The 19277-nt window shown below is 43.1% G+C and overlaps 1 protein-coding gene across 1 annotated transcript in view; it reads left to right on the top strand.

Annotated features, from left to right (window-relative positions):
- gab1 (GRB2-associated binding protein 1) overlaps positions 1–19277 on the top strand; it is a 316599-nt gene that overhangs the window by 118615 nt on the left and 178707 nt on the right. Inside the window, exon 2 of the mRNA XM_055637022.1 lies at positions 15375–15669. Within this exon, the coding sequence (XP_055492997.1) occupies positions 15375–15669 (295 nt within the window). The remainder of the gene's footprint in view (positions 1–15374; positions 15670–19277) is intronic.

Here is a 19277-nt window from a genome sequence, read left to right as displayed (position 1 = left end):
CTCCCTGCTACCTTCAGGTAGAAGGTACAGGAGCCTGAAGACTGCAACAACCAGGTTCAGGAATAGCTACTTCCCCACAGCCATCAGGCTATTAAACCTGGCTCGGACAAAACTCTGATTATTAATAACCCATTATCTGTTATTTGCACTTGATCAGTTTATTTATTCATGTGTGTATATATTTATATAATGGTATATGGACACACTGATCTGTTCTGTAGTAAATGCCTACTATGTTCTGTGTGCTGAAGCAAAGCAAGAATTTCATTGTCCTATCAGGGACACATGACAATAAACTCACTTGAACTTGATTTAAACCAGCATCTGCAGTTCTTTCCTTCACAGATGAAACCAGTCATCTGGAAAGTGAGAAAACAGGGAACAAACTAAATATCATTTTAGCCATTCAGATTGAAAGGTTGAGAAAGCAGTGTAAATCTGACTAGGTCGATTATTTGTCAAAGTAGTTATTGAAGGAGAAGTGGGGAAGGAAAGGTGATGAATTAGAAAGGAAAAGTCCAAAGATAAATACTTTTAAAATGTACAGACATTCAAATTAAACAATTAAAACATGAAGCAATGAGAATCCACAATAATTAATTTTAGTTACTTTTCAATGCCTGGATAGTCAATTAAAATCTGAGCAAAATAATCTCAAAATAAGAGATCAGGTTAGATCTTGACCTCGGGTGCTGACTGTGGAGTTTGCACAATAAAGTTTAGTTTGGTTTATTATTGTCATGTGTACTGAGGTACAGTGAAAAGCTTTTTTTGTTGCGTGCTATCCAGTCAGCAGAAAGACTATACATGATTACAATCAAGCCATCCACTGTGTATTGATTAAGGAAAGAACATTCAGTGCAAGATAAAGTTCGATTGAAGAGAGTCCGAATGTCTCCAATTGGGTCGTTGATAGCTCAGGTCTTCGCTCTAGTTGGTGATGGGATGGTTCAGTTGCCCGATAACAGCTGGGATGAAACTGTCCCTGAATCTGGAGGTATGCGTTTTCAAACTTCTGTGTCTATTGCCCGATAGGAGAGGGGAGAAGAGGGAGTGACTGGGGTGAGACTAATCCTTGATAATACTGGTGGCCTTGCCGAGGCAGGGTGTTGTAGATGGAGCCAATGGAATGGATGATTGTTTGAGCCATGGTCTGCACTATGTCCACATCTCTCCGCAAGTTCTTGCGCTCTTAGATGGAGCTGTTCCCAAACCGTGCTGTGATGGATGCATCCCAAAAAGATGCACCTGGAGTATTGTGTACAGTTTTGGTCTCCTAATTTGAGGAAGGACATCCTTGTGATTGAGGCAGTGCAGCGTATGTTCATGAGATTGATCTCTGGGATGGCGGGACTGTCATATGAGGAAAGATTGAAAAGACTAGGCTTGTATTCACTGGAGTTTAGAAGGATGAGGGGGAATCTTATAGAAACATATAAAATTATAAAAGGACTGGACAAGCTAGATGCAGGAAAAATGTTCCCAATGTTGGGCGGGTCCAGAACTAGGGGCCACACTTAGAATAAAGGGGAGGTCATTTAAGACTGAGGTGAGAAAAAAAAACTTTTTCATCCAGAGAGTTGTGAATCTGTGGAATTCCCTGCCACAGAGGGCAGTGGAGGCAAAAATCATTGGATGGATTTAAGAGAGAGTTAGATAGAGCTCTAGGGGCTACGGAGTCAAGGGATACGGGGAGAAGGCCGGCACGGGTTATTGATAGGGGACGATCAGCCATGATCACAATATAACCATATAACAATTACATCACGGAAACAGGCCATCTCGGCCCTACAAGTCCGTGCCGAACAACAATGAGTGGCGGTGCTGGCTCGAAGGGCCAAATGGCCTCTTATTCTAAGACTGTGGCCCCTGGTTCTGGATTTGCCCCACATTGGGAACATTTTTCCTGCATCTAGCTTGTCCAGTCCTTTTATAATTTTAAGGTAGACAAAAATGCTGGAGAAACTCAGCGGGTGCAGCAGCATCTATGGAGCGAAGAAAATTTTATAATTTTATATGTTTCTATGAGATGCCCCCTCATCCTTCTGAACTCCGGTGAATACAAGCCTAGTCTTTTCAATCTTTCCTCATATGACAGTCCCGCCATCCCAGGGATCAATCTTGTGACCCTACGCTGCACTGCCTCAATCACAAGGATTAGTCTTGGACTGTTTTCCCTGGAGACGAGAAAGCTGAGGGATGATCTTGCCGAAGTTGTGAGGAAAGGTCAGATGGTCGGTTTTTTCCCCACAGAATAATGGAATTGAAAACTAGAGACACAGTTTAAAGGTGAGAGGGAACTGAGGGGCAGGTTTTTCCACCCAGGGTGGTGGGTGTATTGAGAATGCTGCTGGAGGAAGGTGTCGAGTGGATACAATGGCCACATTTCTAATATATCTAGGGGCACGGATAGGAAAGGTTGGCATGGTGGGCTACGAGCCACCCCAGTAAACCAACTGCCCGTCCTCGCTGGCATTGCCCCAGCCAACATCAGACGAGATGTAGCCACGTTTGCCCTCTCTCGAAAGGCACAGATCAGTGAATCCCACCTCCTCCGCCCCTTTGCCACGCAAGCCCAAGAGCTGCTCTGCGCAACACTGGCTGATGATTCTAAGTCCGCCTGGGTCAAGACGAGATGGAGAGACCAGTGGAAGTCAGCGGAACCATCTAGGCTACACCATTACATCAATGACCCCATGGACGTCCCTGGCCAGGACCTGCCACGAAAGCAGTGGACAACCCTCAACCGCTTGAGGACGGGCGTTGGACGCTATGGAGTAGCAGCGATGAAGAGGCGGGGCCTCGTGGACAATGAGCGCCTCCTGTGAGTGTGGGGACCCAACACAGACAGTGGAGCACATGGTCACCAGTTGCCCCAAACACCGGTTGGCCACCGAATGGTGAACGAGGTCTGATTGGCCTGGACGATGACACGTTGGCCTGGCTCGCCTCAACGGAGCTGCAGGTCTAAAATACACACGACAGAACAAGAAGATAGGGAAGGGTTGAGATGGATGAGTAGGGCTGAAGTGTCTGCTTCCATGCTGTGTAATACTATGACTCCATGGCTTAAATCGTTTTAGTGATCTCACTCTAAGAGAAAGTACATCATTGATATAACATTCACTCATTTATTTTGACCATGCCATTTTCAGCGAATGAGATCCAAACAGAAAAAAAATAATTAGAGGCTCAGAATACAATTTAGAAGGAAAAAGACTTGGGATGAGAGACAAAAGAATAAAAATAGAAGTGTGGGTATTTGTGTATATGTTTTATATATGGACCTTGATAAAAACAAAACGACACAGTCCAATGCAGCAGACTAGACTGGAAGACAAAAACAAAAGGAGCAGGAAGGTTCGCAGCAGACAGGAAAAAAGCTTTGATTTCTCTTTCTTTTGATTGACAGTATTAGTGGTCAACTGGAACTTTTGTATGTTTTTCAAATTTAAATATTTCCCTCAAATTTAGCAAACATATGATAGTTGGTTGGGATAAATTTGAAACATTCTGGCTGTATTAAAATCGTCATTACCTCCAATAACAGATATGAATTATGGTTTAATTGTGCAACAGATGTTTGCTTTGAAGTAGTCCCACAGAAATGGAACAGTAACGTTCTGATCCATGCAGTGGGGTTCAAAGTGCAATTCAAGCCACTATTAGAGGGGTACATGTGTTGTACTTTATGCAAGAAATGTTTTGAAATATTTTCTTTGTAGCCTTTTTCGAATGTCTAAAAGCAGCTTGACTTAGTTCCCAAAATGATGCAGGAATAATCTGCGTGAGAAAGATTTTAGCATTCCTATACAACCTTAGATTTTTTTTTGTCTCATTTCATTAAGTAAGATTTTGCTTCAGAACAATGGGGACAAGCAGATTGAATATGCTGGAGCCACATTGGGTTGGGGGACTGTATGGTGCAAGGATGTTTTTCCAGCATGTGGAACTTCCTGTGAGAAGACATGTGGTAACAAATGCATTTTATCCTCCTGTACTTGTTTACCCAGCAGGAAGAAGTGTGGAGTGGTCATGCTGTAATTGCAGGCGTTGACGGCAAAACAGACCGGGTCAGATTGTGGGCCTTGCTATGCAAGGAAGGCAAGAGAAGCAATTCCCGTTTACTGATTATTTTACCTTCAGTCCCCACGAGGAATAACCCAGCTGCTTCCCTTTGGACAACTATTCATTGTGCATTTTGTGCAGTGAGTGATCTGTTTATTGTAACATTCTAGACCTACAGCAAATGAAAATGGTTGTCCACTGAAAGATTCTCCAATGTTCAGATTTGTTTGACTGAGTATTGATCAATATGTTGGTCAGAGTGGATATTTAACAATCTACCGATAGCTAATTGTATATTTGACTAGTAAATGAAGACAGCTGCCATTGGGTATGTGATCTCAACGCTGTTATTTGCGTTTGTATAATTAGCTCTCCAATGCTTATTTGGGGAAATGAGTCGGTATTCAATTCACTTCAATTCAATTCAATATTTATTCCATGTCATTTGAAATTCAGTGAGGCTCAAACGAAACTCCGTTTCACAGCCATACAAACAAGACAATTCCTACAAGACACACAAACAATTCAATTCACACAAACATCCATCAGAGTGAATCTCCTCCTCACTGTGACGGAAGTCTTTTCTCTCCCCTGCACCATTTTTCCCCAGATGTTGAAGCTCCAGGCGGGCGATGGTGAGTCCCACGGCCATTTAAGGCCACGCCGGGCGATGTACGGCCCCGCTCCAGGTCTAAATGTCACAAAGTTGGAGCCCCCGGCGGGTGTTGGAATGTCCCGCGGCCATTAAAGCCGCGCCGGGCGCGTGTCGTTCCAACCCCGCGACACGGGCTGGAGAAGTTGCGTTGCGGGAGCTCCGAAAAACGGTCTCCCACCCGGACCCACGAGCTCATAGAAACATAGAAAATAGAAAATAGGTGCAGGAGTAGGCCATTCGGCCCTTCGAGCCTGCACCGCCATTCAATATGATCATGGCTGATCGTCCAACTCAGTATCCCATCCCTGCCTTCTCTCCATACCCCCTGATCCCTTTAGCCACAAGGGCCACATCTAACTCCCTCTTAAATATAGCCAATGAACTGGCCTCAACTACCCTCTGTGGCAGGGAATTCCACAGATTCACCACTCTCTGTGTGAAAAAGAATTCCAGAGATTCACCACTCTCTGTGTGAACAAGAATTCCAGAGATTCACCACTCTCTGTGCTCTCGATGTCCCAGTCCACCGGCCCACAGCTGGAGCCTCCAATGAGTCGGTATAGCAGTTAATATATTTACATTTTTATTCTTAGTACTTCATTCGTAATCTTCTGGAATAATCTGTGAATATGTTGAATTTAAACACCATGGTGACACCAGCAACACTTTATGGAAAAGGAAGCAATGATTGGTGAAAGCTCAAGGAGATTTGATAACTTTTCTTCCTGCTCCAACAACAAGTGCCCCCAGCATTGGATCTGGGGCAAGTACCATCCATCCACTGAACAAAATGTTAAAACACTCGAGAGGTGTCGGATAAATTTATGTTGGTGATAGATGGCGACTGAAACTATTATTATGAATTGACGATAATTATAAAATAAAGAATCTACTTGTGAGTGAAATGTTTTCCAATTGAAATTAGTCCATAATCAGTCATTTCGATTCATCAGCACACTGTCAGCAGGGTGATGTTTGGCAGCTATTTACGAATACAACCACTCCTTGCTCTAGACAGGCTGTGGTTTTGCAGTTGCGATTTGTACAGATTTTTGGCCAAATGTGTAATATTTAAAGTCACAGAGCTATAGAAGACGGAAACAGGCCCTTCGGCCCAAGTGGTCCATGCCGACCAAGTTGCCTAGCCAAGCTAGTCGCAGTTGCTGGTATTCCTCCAAACCTTTCCTCTCCTGCTCATTGTCCAAGTATTTTTAAATATTGTAATTATGCCCATCTCTACCTCTTCCTTGCCCCATACAGGCTCTGTGTGTTGAAACCGTTGCCCCCTCTGGTCTTTTTCCCTTCTCACCTTCAACTTATGCCTTTTAATTGTAGACTCCCCTGGCCTGGGGAGAAGATTTTGTCCATTCACATTATCAACGCCCTCATGATTTTATGAACTGCTTCCAAGCCGACCTCCCCGAGAAAAATAGATCCAATAAATCTTACAGCACCAGCGTTCCAAACCTGGTTACGTCCTCCTAAATCCTTTTTGCACACTTGTCCGTTTAATGACGTCCTTTCGTGAGCAGGCTGACGAGAACCGCACACAATACTCCAAAAGTGACTTGGGGCATGCAGCTGTAACATCATGTCCCAACCCCTGTACTTAATATCCTGGTCGATCAAGCCAAGAATGCCAAACAACACCTTCATCATCCTCCCAACCTATACAGACTTTTCATGGAAATGTGTACACACACCCCTAGGTTTCTCTGTCCTTCAATACTTCCCAGCTCCCTACCATTCACTGTGCAAGGCATACCCTGGTTTGTCTTATCAAAATGCTTTTATTTGGGTTAAACCCCATCTGCAATTCCTCAGCCCATTGACCCAGTTGATCAAGGTCTTGAATAATCTTATTCACTGTCCACCAATTTTTTTTGTGTCATTTGCAATCTTACCATACACATACACATCGTAATTGTTAATCTAAGTAATGAACAACAGTGGACCCAGCACTGATCATGTCACAGGCCTCCGATCTATAAAATGACTCATGGCCACCACCCTCTGCCAATGTTGTATCTAACTGGCTATCTCGGCCTGGATTCCATGTAATCTAACCTTCCAGACTAGCCTGCCAAAGGCCTTGCCAAAGACCATGTAGACAACGGCCACCATCCTGCTCTCATCAATCTTCTCGGTCACCACTTCGAAAGAAAATCCAGTCAAATCTGTACGACAGTTTTTCCCACGCATAAAGCCATGTCTCTAATAGGTTTTCACCCATCCAAATGTGTGTATATCATCTCACTCAGAATATGCTTTATTCTTCTCTACCCAGAGATGTTATGCCCCTGTCCCACTTAGGAAACCTGAACGGAAACCTCTGGAGACTCAAGGTTTCCGTGCGGTTCCCGGAGGTTTTTGTCAGTCTCCCTACCTGCTTCCACTACCTGCAACCTCCGGGAACCACCTGCAACCTCTGGCAACCACCTGCAACCTCCGGGAACCGCACGGAAACCTTGGGTGGGGCGCAAAGTCTCCAGAGGTTTCCAAGTTCTCTCTCTTGTATATGTTTAATGTCAAACTGGTTGGGCTTCTGTTAAAGATTTCCCACAGCTACAATACATATAATATACTCATTTTAGTATTCCGTAGAATAATTCAGGATTTAATATCAATTGTCCTGATATTGCCTTACCTAACAGCTTCAAACAAACATTCACAGTATATTAGGTACTGCATCAACCCAGCGGTGCACCATGTTATTGGGAATCCAGTCTAGAAGACACAATCTTGAACCTAAACTTAGTATAATGTCTATGCATACAGGATTAGATATTGTGAGTTGGTCAGAATGCAGATTTGACAGCAATAATTGAAACTGATTACTAAATTAACGATGAATTCATAAAACAATAGACAATAGACAATATGTGCAGGAGTAGGCCATTCGGCCCTTCGAGCCAGCACCGCCATTCAATGTGATCACGGCTGATCATCCCCAATCAGTACCCCGTTCCTGCCTTCTCCCCATATCCCCTGGCTCCACTATTTTTAAGAGCCCTATCGAGCTCTCTCTTGAAAGATTTGAGAATTGATTTGGAATTGTTCTTAAGACTTAAAAAAAAGTACTTTTTAACAAACTTTCAGTTTCAAAAACTATCTACCTTCCTGTTTATTTGGTCACATCATCTTAATATCCAATTGTAAACTTTGTAGGAATAATTGATTATGTGTGCAGCTATGCATGTGTCTATGAGACCGTCACAGAGCCTACAGGTGGACGGATATAGTCAATGGAACGGTAACACTGGCAGCAGCTTCAACACACATATAGGATAAGGACATGTCTAGTGCATCAGAATATATGTGCAGATGTGAAACTACAGAGATTGCACTTTCATATCCGGGTAGATTCAAAAAAACAATTCCTTTTCCTCTTTTCCTTCACTCCTCCCTTAGTCAGCAGATGTAGTTCGCAGAGTTCAATGGGTTTCCTTGGCTTTTATTTATGCAAAATTGAGTGATTTTAGATCCGTAGACTTTTATTTCATTCATAAACCTGTCAAACTTGAACAAAGTTATGATTTGTTGGGTACTGATGGGATCAATAAAAGATACGTTCAAGTCTATTTTCGCTTGGAAAATGTCTTTAATTTAAAATTAATAGGCAAAGATTATGCCTTAACATTCCTCAATTTTCCTGCTTCTCACAATTTATTTCCCTCCCTTTCAAAGATAGATATTTGGCGTGTGGGTTCATAAAAGTTGATAGATCCATTATCTTTCAGGTAGCTAGTCGGTGTAATACAGCATGGAAACAGGCCCTTCAGCTTAGCTTGCCCACACCGACCAACATGCCCCCAACTACACGAGTCCCAGCTGACTGCGTTTGGCCCATATCCCTCTATCCATGTACGTCCCAGTGGATTTTAAACTCCGGAAACTACCTAGCACCATTCGCGTGTGTAAAAAAAAAAGTTGATCATCATGTTCCTGTTTAATCTTTGACCCCTCACCTTAAACCTATGTGCTTTGGTTTTTGATTCCCCAACTTTAGGTAAAAGATGCTGTGTATTTACCCTATCCATTACGTTATACACCCCTACAAGCTCACCCTTCATGAGTGTGTGGATTTAGACAGTGCATGTTGGAAAGCTGTTCTTTTGCAGTCTGCCACAGCTCGGCCAGATTCTGCTGAATCAGCGTTTTAGACCTGCCAATCAATCAATGCTGGCAATCCTGGTTATTTTTCTGGCTTAGTATTACAGAGTATTAATTGTGACTACACCACCTCAACACAATTGTTAATAATGCCTTACTTTTGATGAAATTCAGCGAGCAAACGCGATAATTCCCGATATTTTGGATCTTTAAAACTCCACGGCAAATGTCGGCTGTTCACTTCCGCTGTTTTTCACCTTCAGTTCCCTCTTGTAATTACCTTACTTTCTATCTTTTTTTTGCCTGAAAATTTAGGTCGCTGTGCTTCACGGTCACCCCGACTAGCACAGAAAATTTCAGCTCAAAAATCGGCCGTTTTCCATGTTTTTAACGGGTGGGAAAGTGTGTGTTTCCCCATTCACTAACATGTACCGAAGCGACATATGTCCTCCAGTTAAAATTTTCGGTCACGTGAGGGGGGATCTACGCTCATTTGACATTTGGTGAAATCACCCTATAGCAATAGGGTTGCTGATCATCTTTAACCAGAAATTAAATCTGGAACTTTGTCAACAAGTTTCTTTATGTTGTGGAATAAGTAATTGAATGTCTTGTGAGTTAGTCATTACATTGACCACTATATACTAGTGACTAATTGGGAATCCACACTGTGAATTATATTTCTGAATAAATAAAAATGAGCATGATATTGTTTTGCTGGCCTCATGGTGCATCTGGCCTCTAGTGCAGAGAAGGTTCACCAGACTGATTCCTGGGATGTCAGGACTGTCTTATGAAGAAAGACTGGATAGACTTGGTTTATACTCTCTAGAATTTAGGAGATTGAGAGGGGATCTTATAGAAACTTACAAAATTCTTAAGGGGTTGATGCAGGAAGATTGTTCCCGATGTTGGGGAAGTCCAGGACAAGGGGTCACAGCTTAAGGATAAGGGGGAAATCCTTTAAAACTGAGATGAGAAGAACTTTTTTCACACAGAGAGTGGTGAATCTCTGGAACTCTCTGCCACAGAGGGTAGTTGAGGCCAGTTCATTGGCTATATTTAAGAGGGAGTTAGATGTGGCCCTTGTGGCTGAAGGGATCAGGGGGTATGGAGAGAAGGCAGGTACAGGATACTGAGTTGGATGATCAGCCATGATCATATTGAATGGCGAATGGTGCAGGCTCGAAGGGCCGAATGGCCTACTCCTGCACCTAATTTCTATGTTTCTATGGCCCCCAGTATTCACTTCCGCACAGTGCAAGATGTGTACTTTAAACTCTCTGTGGTAAAATAGTAAAATGAAAGCAATGAATCATTTTAAATTAATGCTTCACTCAGTTGCTGATTGATGATACATGTTAAGCTAATGTGTGGACTTGAAGTACTTGTCTCTGAAATCATTTTAAGTGCATCCAAGTCTGCTTCTACTAAAATTAGTGCGCATGGTTAAAATACTCGGAGAAAACCCATTGCTGTTAGAGAACATAAACTCAAGAGGAGTCTATTTAATCCTTCGAGCAAACTCTGACATTGAATCATAAAATGGCTGGTCTGTAATCAGGCTTTGAGATTATTTACTTATCCAGTACAATACAATGCATTGTGCATCTTGCTGCAAAATATTTTGGGGCCTCTATGACATTAGCTTTTCACTATTTATAATAATTAAAACTATCTCCCCTTGTACCTACTCTCTGACACTTGTATCAGAGGTAATTCCATAGCCAGGACAATAATTTACCATCAGTTCTATAACTTTAGCTTATAGTAAAATGATCAAAGATGACCGTGTAGATGGACTTCCCAGTCGATTACTTTGAAGGGTCTCGACCTGAAATGTCATCTGTCAATTTCTTTCCATAAATGAGTTCCTCCTGCACGCGGTAGTTCTTGATGTCACTATAGTTCTTTAAATGTCCAACAATCATGAGATGTATGTTTGTTTTTGCCTCTCGGTATGCATTGGCAATCATTAAACACAGGTATTTTAATTATTCTGACCTTTGGTGGAGAGAAGCAACCTGAACAGAGAGGAGAGTTGTTAATGTCAAATAAACCAGTGTCTAAAATTTACAATAGCCGTGACCTTGTGTAACTAAAACTATTAAATCTGTGCTCTGCTGCCTCCGATAGTTTTGTGTATTCAAGGCTGCAATATTCAACTTCACTGCACCCAATTGTCCATTCGGGTCCAATATGGGGGAAAAGGCATGAAGTAAAACAGGAAGAAATGGATGGCCATGGTGTAGATGAGGCTACTGGAGGTACAAGTGAACCTCTGCACAACCTGAAAGGACTCGGGGTCCCTGGACAGAGTCGAGGGAGGAGATGTCATGCCAGGTGTTGCATCTTCTGCGGTTGCAGCGGAAGGTGCCTGGGGAGGGGGTGGGTTTGGGTGGGAAGGGATGAGTTAAGCAGGGAGTTGCGGAGGGAACGGTCTCTGCGGAAGGCGGAAAGGGGTGAAGATGGGGAAATGTGGCTAGTGGTGGGATCCCGTTGGAGGTGGCGGGAATTTCGGAGGATTATGTGTTGTATACGACAGCTGATTGGGATGGAAGGTAAGGACTAGGGGGCTTCTGTCTCTAGGGGGAGGGGGAGCAAGGGTAGAGCTGCGGGATACCGAGGAAACACGAGTGGGCCTCATCTATGATGGGAGAGGGGAACCCCCGTTCCCTAAAGAAGGAGGACATCTCGGATGTTCTAGTATGGAATGCCTCATCTTGGGCGCAGATGCGGCGTAGACGGAGGAATTGGGAGTAGGGGATAGAGTCTTTGCAGGAAGCACGGTGGGAAGAAGTGTAGTGGAGATAGTTGTGGGAGTCAGTGGGTTTGTAATGGACGTTAGTCAATAGTCTATTTCCTGTGATGGAGACGGTGAGATCAAGAAAGGGGAGGGAGGTGTCGGAGATGGTCCAAATAAATTTGAGTGCTGGATGAAAATTGGTGGTGAAGTTGGTGGAGTTCTGCATGGGTGCAGCACCGATGGGTAGAGTTGGGGGATAGGGCCAGTGTAGGCCTGGAACAGGGATTGTTCAACGTACCCTACAAAGAGGCAGGCATAGCTGGGGCCCATGCGGGTGCCCATAGCTACGCCTTGGATTTGGAGGAAGTGGGAGGGGTCAAAGGAGAAGCTGTTGAGTGTGAGGGTTCTGCGGTCGAGTAACGGAGGGCTTTAAGGCCTTCCTGTTGGGGGATGGAGGCGTAGAGTGACTGAACTTCCATAGTAAAGATGAGGGAATGGGGGCTCGGATGTCATTAAAGAGACAAAGGGCATGTGGGGTATCTTGGATATAGGTCGGGAGAGATTGGACCAGGATGGAGTCAAGGTACATGTCTTTGGAAGGCAGACAGCCAGGTGATGAAATCGGTAATGGTGTTTGAGATTAAGGCCTGGTGCTCATCTGTGGGACCATGTATAAATTGTCTTCTTCGGAGATCATATTCCCATCGCATGTCCAATGTCACAGAGAATTGTCGTTAAGTACTTGTGCTTCATCGTCAACTGTGTAAAATTGATTTTGTAACAACCTCTGATATTTTGCAGCATAGAGGCAAAGTTATTGGTTAATAATCTCGAGGCCTGGAAAGTGATCCAAGGCGTGTTAAATTGTCTCTTGGCAGCTGTCAATTTAAATTCAGCAGATCAAAAATGGAGAAAAATCTAGTCATCATCCCCACGGAATTACTGAATTATCACAATATAAACAACATAGCTCACTAATGTCCACGAGAGGACAAAGTTTGATATCCTCAATTGACCACCAGACATTTTTTAACTGAATTGACCTGGTAACCTGTGACTGGGGCAGAATTTGAAATGAGCATGAAATGTTTCCCCAGCTGGCAACACCCACATCCTCGTACTACAATTGAAAATAATGGGCTTGTACACTCTGGAGTTTAGAAGGATGAGAGGGTATCTCATTGAAACATATAAGACTGTTAAGGGCTTGGACACGCTAGAAGCAGGAAACATGTTCCCAATGTTGGGGGAGTCCAGAACCAGGGGCCACACACAGTTTAAGAATAAGGAGTAAGCCATTTAGAACGGAGACGAGGAAACACTTTTTCTCACAGAGAGTGGTGAGTCTGGAATTCTCTGCCTCAGAGGGCAGTGGAGGCAGGTTCTCTGGATGCTTTCAAGAGAGAGCTAGATTGGGCTCTTAAAGATAGCAGAGTCAGGGGATATGGGGAGAAGGCAGGAACTGATTGGGGATGATCAGCCATGATCACATTGAATGGCGGTGCTGGCTCGAAGGGCCGAATGGCCTCTACTCCTGCACCTATTGTCTATTGTCTATAATGTAATTATGAATTATTTCCTTTTTTAAATCAGAATCTTCCCCCACCTCCTGAAAGCATTGGTTCTAGGTTGGGACATTGTAAACTTTGGCAGTGCCCTGGAACTTGTGTAAGTTTGTCAGCAGTTGACCGACTGATAGCCTATTTATTTGCGGGGGGACATTGCAGCTATTTTGATTTTGATTTTGATCTTGTGTGATGTTGTGGTTGGATATTTGACTGGGACCTGGTGGCAATTGTAGTTTGATTAAAAATAGGTGGCGCAGCGGTAGAGTTAATGCCTTATAACGCCAGAGACCCAGGTTGAGTCCTAACTGGGGGTGCTGTCTATGTGGAGTTTGTACGTTCTCCCCTTGACCTGCAGGTGCTCCGGTTTATTCCCACACTTCACAGGTTTGTAGGTTCATTAGCTAGAGTGAAATTGTAAATTGTCCCTGGCGTGTGGGATAGTGTTAATATGTGGGGATCTCTGGCCGGCACAAACTCGATGGGCTGAACGGCCTGTTTCAGCGCTGTATCTCTAAACAAAACTAAACTAATCTAAAGAATACACTAAATATTCCCCTTCTACCCCCATCCCCTCAATACCCTGGAAAAAATCAAGCAGGTTGTTGGAGCAGTCATTTTTTTCAAGTCTGTGGGATATAATACTCAGGTTGTTTGAGGAGAATAATCCATCTGCTAAGCAAAACATCTGATATAATGACCCCGCAGATTTGTGATCATTTGATATTCCGTTTGTCTCGCAATCTGGCATATTCATGTCTGTGAAAATATTCATTTGATAGAAAAATGGAATGATAGCAAAATAAAAGGCATTGAAAGCTCATTGATGTGAGCTCTTCTCTCAATAAGTAACTTGCTGATGTTGTAACAGTTGTTTGTAGTGCCTCATCAAACAACAAATCCCAAGGTCATTGTATAATAAAGCATATTATTAGTTATAAATGATAATTGCAAGAATGCAGATCCTGTTTGGTGCATTATAGGACAGTGAAGGCCTGGTGAAGTGACACGTGTGTTTTTTCTCAAATTGAAATTGCGTTAGGTTCCAGATTCACTTTGCAATTCCATAATATTAGCATTCACTGTTCATGATATATGGAGGAAGTGGTGTGCTTTTAAAGTGAGGCCAAATATACCATCTCCTAGGGGATGCAAGAGACACCAAGGCATTTGTCAGGATTAGGGGCTCTGCTGGTATTTTTGTCAATATTTACAACCTCAACCACCCCCACTAAATCAGACGATTTAAAAAAATCTTATTATGCTTGCTGGCCCTTCCGGTGCATAAATTAGCCGTAATGTTTTTGAAAACAGCAGTCCCATCTTTTTTTTTAAGCATTAACAATTAATTCATTGACTGAGTTCATTAAAAAAAATATGTAAATACACTCATTCATTCAAGTTGTGTGGCATCAACATTTGTGGGGCTAATTGAATACAACTTTGAAAAATGTTGTGCACCCACTTATCCCAAATATACTGATGCAGGGCTTTAGGAACAAGAACCTTGATCAGGGAAAGGAACATTGGTCATGATATCTAGTCCAGATGATCAACCAAGGTGTGTAGGTGGTAAGGGGCTGCAGATGCTGGTTTAAACCAGAGACAGACACAAAAAGCTGGAGTAACTCAGCGGGCCAGGCAGCATCTCTGGAGAGAAGGAATGGGTAACTTTTCGGGTCCGACGAAGGGTCTCGACCCAAAACGTCACCCATTCCTTCTCTCCAGAGATGCTGCCTGTCCTGCTGAGTTACCCCAGCTTTTTGTGTGTCTGTCTTACCGACCAAGGTCTTTTGTCTGTGAATCTACTTGGACATTTGCACTGCTACTGTATGTATTTATTCTCTCAGTTGGCACTGGGTTGTGTGTTTCATGAAAAGGGAATCAAGGCAGGTGGGTGACCACGTTTGGAGAAAAATGGTGACCAGTATTACTTGTAAAAATGAGTCCCCTTAAGACCATGCACTTGGTGTGGGTGCGGGAATTGTGCTTTTATTGCAGCCATAAGAATCACGATCCAGTTGTAAACATTCTTGCAAGCAAGATAAAGAAATGACCAAAGGAAATTTACTACCACAGTGTTGGTTTCATCCACCGCAACTTTTGTTTTCGGTTTTGAACAATCTGGATTTTGTTTACGCACGATAACACAGTGAGCGTATTTAGTTCTGCTGTAAATAATTGTAATGGTGCTGAAACTTCAACAGCATTTTCCTCTTGTTTTCAGGCATGGAAAAAGCGCTGGTTTATACTTCGAAGTGGCCGTCTGACAGGAGACCCGGATGTGTTGGAATACTACAAGAATGACCATGCACGAAAACCCATTCGCGTCATTGACTTGAATCTCTGCGAGCAAGTGGATGCTGGGCTGTCCTTTAACAAGAAGGACCTTGAGAACAGTTACATTTTTGATATTAAAACCATCGACCGTGTCTTCTACCTGGTAGCTGACACTGAAGAAGAAATGAATAAGTGGGTCCGGTGCATCTGTGACATCTGTGGGTTCAATCCTACCGATGAGGGTTAGTGTCTTATCTTTGTTTATTTTGGGCTGCGTTACTTTTCATGGCAAACTTCCATCGCCTGCTCCGTAGAAGAGATGGGGAGATCACTTTGAGGCCGACTTGTTTGTAAATTAAACGGCATCTGAAAAGTTGGGGTGGGACATAATTAAATCTAGTCGCGATGTTCTAGTGCAAGAACACTGGATACAATAAGCTAGCAAGTAAGTGATGGGCATATTGGGACACAATGCAATTGAAAGAAGCAAACTGCAGATTCTGTTGTTAGTAGCTCTGTAACTCCAGAACCAGGGGCCACACACAGTCTTAGAATAAAGGGGAGGTCATTTAAGACTGAGGTGAGAAAAAAAACGTTTTCACTCAGAGAGTTGTGAATTTATGGAATTCCCTGCCACAGTGGAGGCCAAGTCACTGGATGGATTTAAGAAAGAGTTAGATAGAGCTCTAGGGGCTGGTGGAGTCGAGGGATATGGGGAGAAGGCAGGCGCGGGTTATTGATAGGGGACGATCAGCCATGATCGCAATGAATGGCGGTGCTGGCTCGAAGGGCCGAATGGCCTCCTGCCTGCACCTATTTTCTATGTTTCTATGTAACTTGACCACCCAAGGGGACCAGTGATATTCCTATCTTCTGAGATTTTAATGTTTGAAGCTGTTTGGTAGATGATTATTTCATTCAAGAGACTAAAAACATGTCAAATTTAACATTCAAAGTTCATGTTGAGGTCTCTCTCTACATAGAACTTCTCTGCACAACAGACGGGTTAGTTGCAATCTTTTACATTTAGTTTGCATTTGATCAAATTGAACTGTTTATAAAAACTTAGCTTTATGTTCCTGCGAATCATCGCTGAAATATAAGCAGTCTATGTCTGTGCTAATGGCTAGAAATTATGTCTTGCAACTCTAAGTTAAGATTATTAATAATGATAAAAACAGTGGCCCTAATACTAATTCCTGAGATGTCCAGTCGTATCAGCCCAACAAAATCTACCCTGTGATGTCAGTAATTCAGTAATTAATCATATCTATGTCATTAACTAAGTCATCAACAACTAAGTTACAGAGATAGGTTGAATAAGTTAGGTCTTAATTCTCTGGAGCGCAGAAGGTTAAGGGGGGACTTGATAGAGGTCTTTAAAATGATGAGAGGGATAGACAGAGTTGATGTGGACAAGCTTTTTCCTTTGAGAATAGGGAAGATTCAAACAAGAGGACATGACTTCAGAATTAAGGGACAGAAGTTTAGGGGTAACATGAGGGGGAACTTCTTCACTCAGAGAGTGGTAGCGGTGTGGAATGAGCTTCCAGTGGAAGTGGTGGAGGCAGGTTCGTTGGTATCATTTAAAAATAAATTGGATAGGCATATGGATGAGAAGGGAATGGAGGGTTATGGTATGAGTGCAGGCAGGTGGGACTAAGGGAAAATAATTGTTCGGCACAGACTTGTAGGGCCGAGATGGCCTGTTTCCGTGCTGTAATTGTTATATGGTTATTAATGTTCCTATTTTGCCATGTGTTTCGACTTTGTTAATAAGTCTACTTTGTGACACATCAAAAAGCCTTCATGAAGTTCATGTTCATCACATCAGCTGTAATACATTCGTCAACTCTTCAAAACAAGATCCCATCAATGTTGTTAAACACTATATGCCCTTTAGAAATCCACAGTGGTTTTACTTAATGAATCCATTTGGCTGTAGATGAGTATTAATCCTAAACGGGATCAATGTTTCTAAAAGCTTTCCCACCACGGGTGTCATATTAACTGACCTGCTGTGCTGGGTTTAAGCTTGCAACGTAGTTTAGTTTTGAATACAGCATGGAAACAAACCTTTTGGCCCACCGAGTCCACAGCGACCATTGGTCACCAACACACCAGTTCTGTGTTAATCCACCACTAGGGGCAAGTTACAGATGCCATCTATATATTACTAAAACTCTGTTCTTGACCGATTTTGGTTTTTTGTGCTGCGGTTTCCGAGAGAACGCCGTCACCTCGCTCAGAGACCCCCTCCGCCGTATGTGTGCCGAGGATTTTTCCCGTCGATGAAAGTTGTGGCGGCAGGTTCGTTGGTATCATTTAAAAATAAATTGGATAGGCATATGGATGAGAAGAGAATGGAGGGTTATGGTATGAGTGCAGGCAGGTGGGACTAAGGGAAAAAAAGTTGTTCGGCACGGACTTGTAGGGCCGAGATGGCCTGTTTCCGTGCTGTAATTGTTATATGGTTATATGGTTAATTAACGACTTGACTTCTAATTTTGTTATTTTAACTTTAGATTCCTTTTTCATAGCTATCCTATTTTTTTATTTTTTTGTTAAAGCCTGGCAAAAGATTAGATCAAATGATCTGCCACGATGAATTTCAGACTTGCAGAATGTAAAGGCACTGCAGAGCATGACTTTCAAATCTTAAAAAACTCAAATAGAACTCTTGAGTTACATCACAGTTACTCCTTGTACCTAAAACAACCGTCTAGCAGCAAGACATCAAAGTCAGTGTCGCGAAAGGTGCAGAAGGGGCTAAAGTTCTATTTATTCATTCGCCATTGAAGGAAAGTTTAGTGCAGTGAGAGTCAATGTTTAACATCAGCGTGGTTGTGTGGGATATTGTCAAGTCAAGTCACATTTATTTATATAGTACATTTAAAAAACAACTCTCGTTGGCCAAAGTGCTTTACATTTGTTATAAGAATAGTATAAACAAACAAACTACATACATATACATATAGCCCTCGCTCAGTGGACAACAGGAAAGGCTTGGCAGTATAGATACATTTCTAGTCGACTTAAAGGAGTCGATGGAGGGGGCAGTTCTGATGGGAAGAGGGATGCTGTTCCACAGTCTAGGAGCTGCAACCGCAAAGGCACGGTCGCCCCTGAGCTTATGCCTAGACCGCGGAATATTCAGCAGCCCCAAGTCGGCCGATCTGAGGGACCTGGAGGTGGAGTGGTGGGTGAGAAGACTTTTTATGTAGGAGGGGGAAAGCCCGTCAATGGCTTTGTAGACATAGAGGAGGGTCTTGAAATGTATACGGAACCGCACAGGGAGCCAGTGGAGAGAGGCCAGGATCGGGGTGATGTGGTCCCTTTTTCGGGTGCCCGTCGGGAGTCTCGCTGCGGCGTTTTGGACCAGTTGCAGGCGGGACAGGGAAGATTGGCTGATGCCAGTGTTGGGTTCACATATAGAACACATATTGAGTTCTAATGTGCTCTGTGGAGTTCCGTAATTGCTGGTACTTGCGCAGCTGATAGACATGTTTCTCCCTAATCTCAGGCGATTTTTCCTAATCAGAGTGAATGTCCAGTTGGAATTGCTTTTCCATAGATCTAACATTTCTAGTTGTGGGAATTTGTCAATGAGTTATAGAAATGACTTGGACAAAGGCTCCATTTGTTGGGTTGCTAAATTGGCAGGCGATGCAAAGATAGGTAAGAAAGTAAGCTGGAAAAAGGATGCAAGAAGCTATAAGGGGGTTTACATAGATGATGCAAGTGGGCAAAGATGTAGAAAATGGCGAATAATATGAGGAAATGAAGCTGTCCATTTTAGCAGCAAGAAGTGCTGAAGCATATTATAAATAGGTTGAGTGAGTGCAGAAGA

This window comes from Leucoraja erinacea, chromosome 1 (assembly GCF_028641065.1).
Source record: "Leucoraja erinacea ecotype New England chromosome 1, Leri_hhj_1, whole genome shotgun sequence".
NCBI classification, from domain to species: domain Eukaryota; kingdom Metazoa; phylum Chordata; class Chondrichthyes; order Rajiformes; family Rajidae; genus Leucoraja; species Leucoraja erinaceus.
The sequence above is the reverse complement of the archived record's forward strand: the minus strand, read 5'-3'. Positions and strand labels throughout refer to the sequence as shown.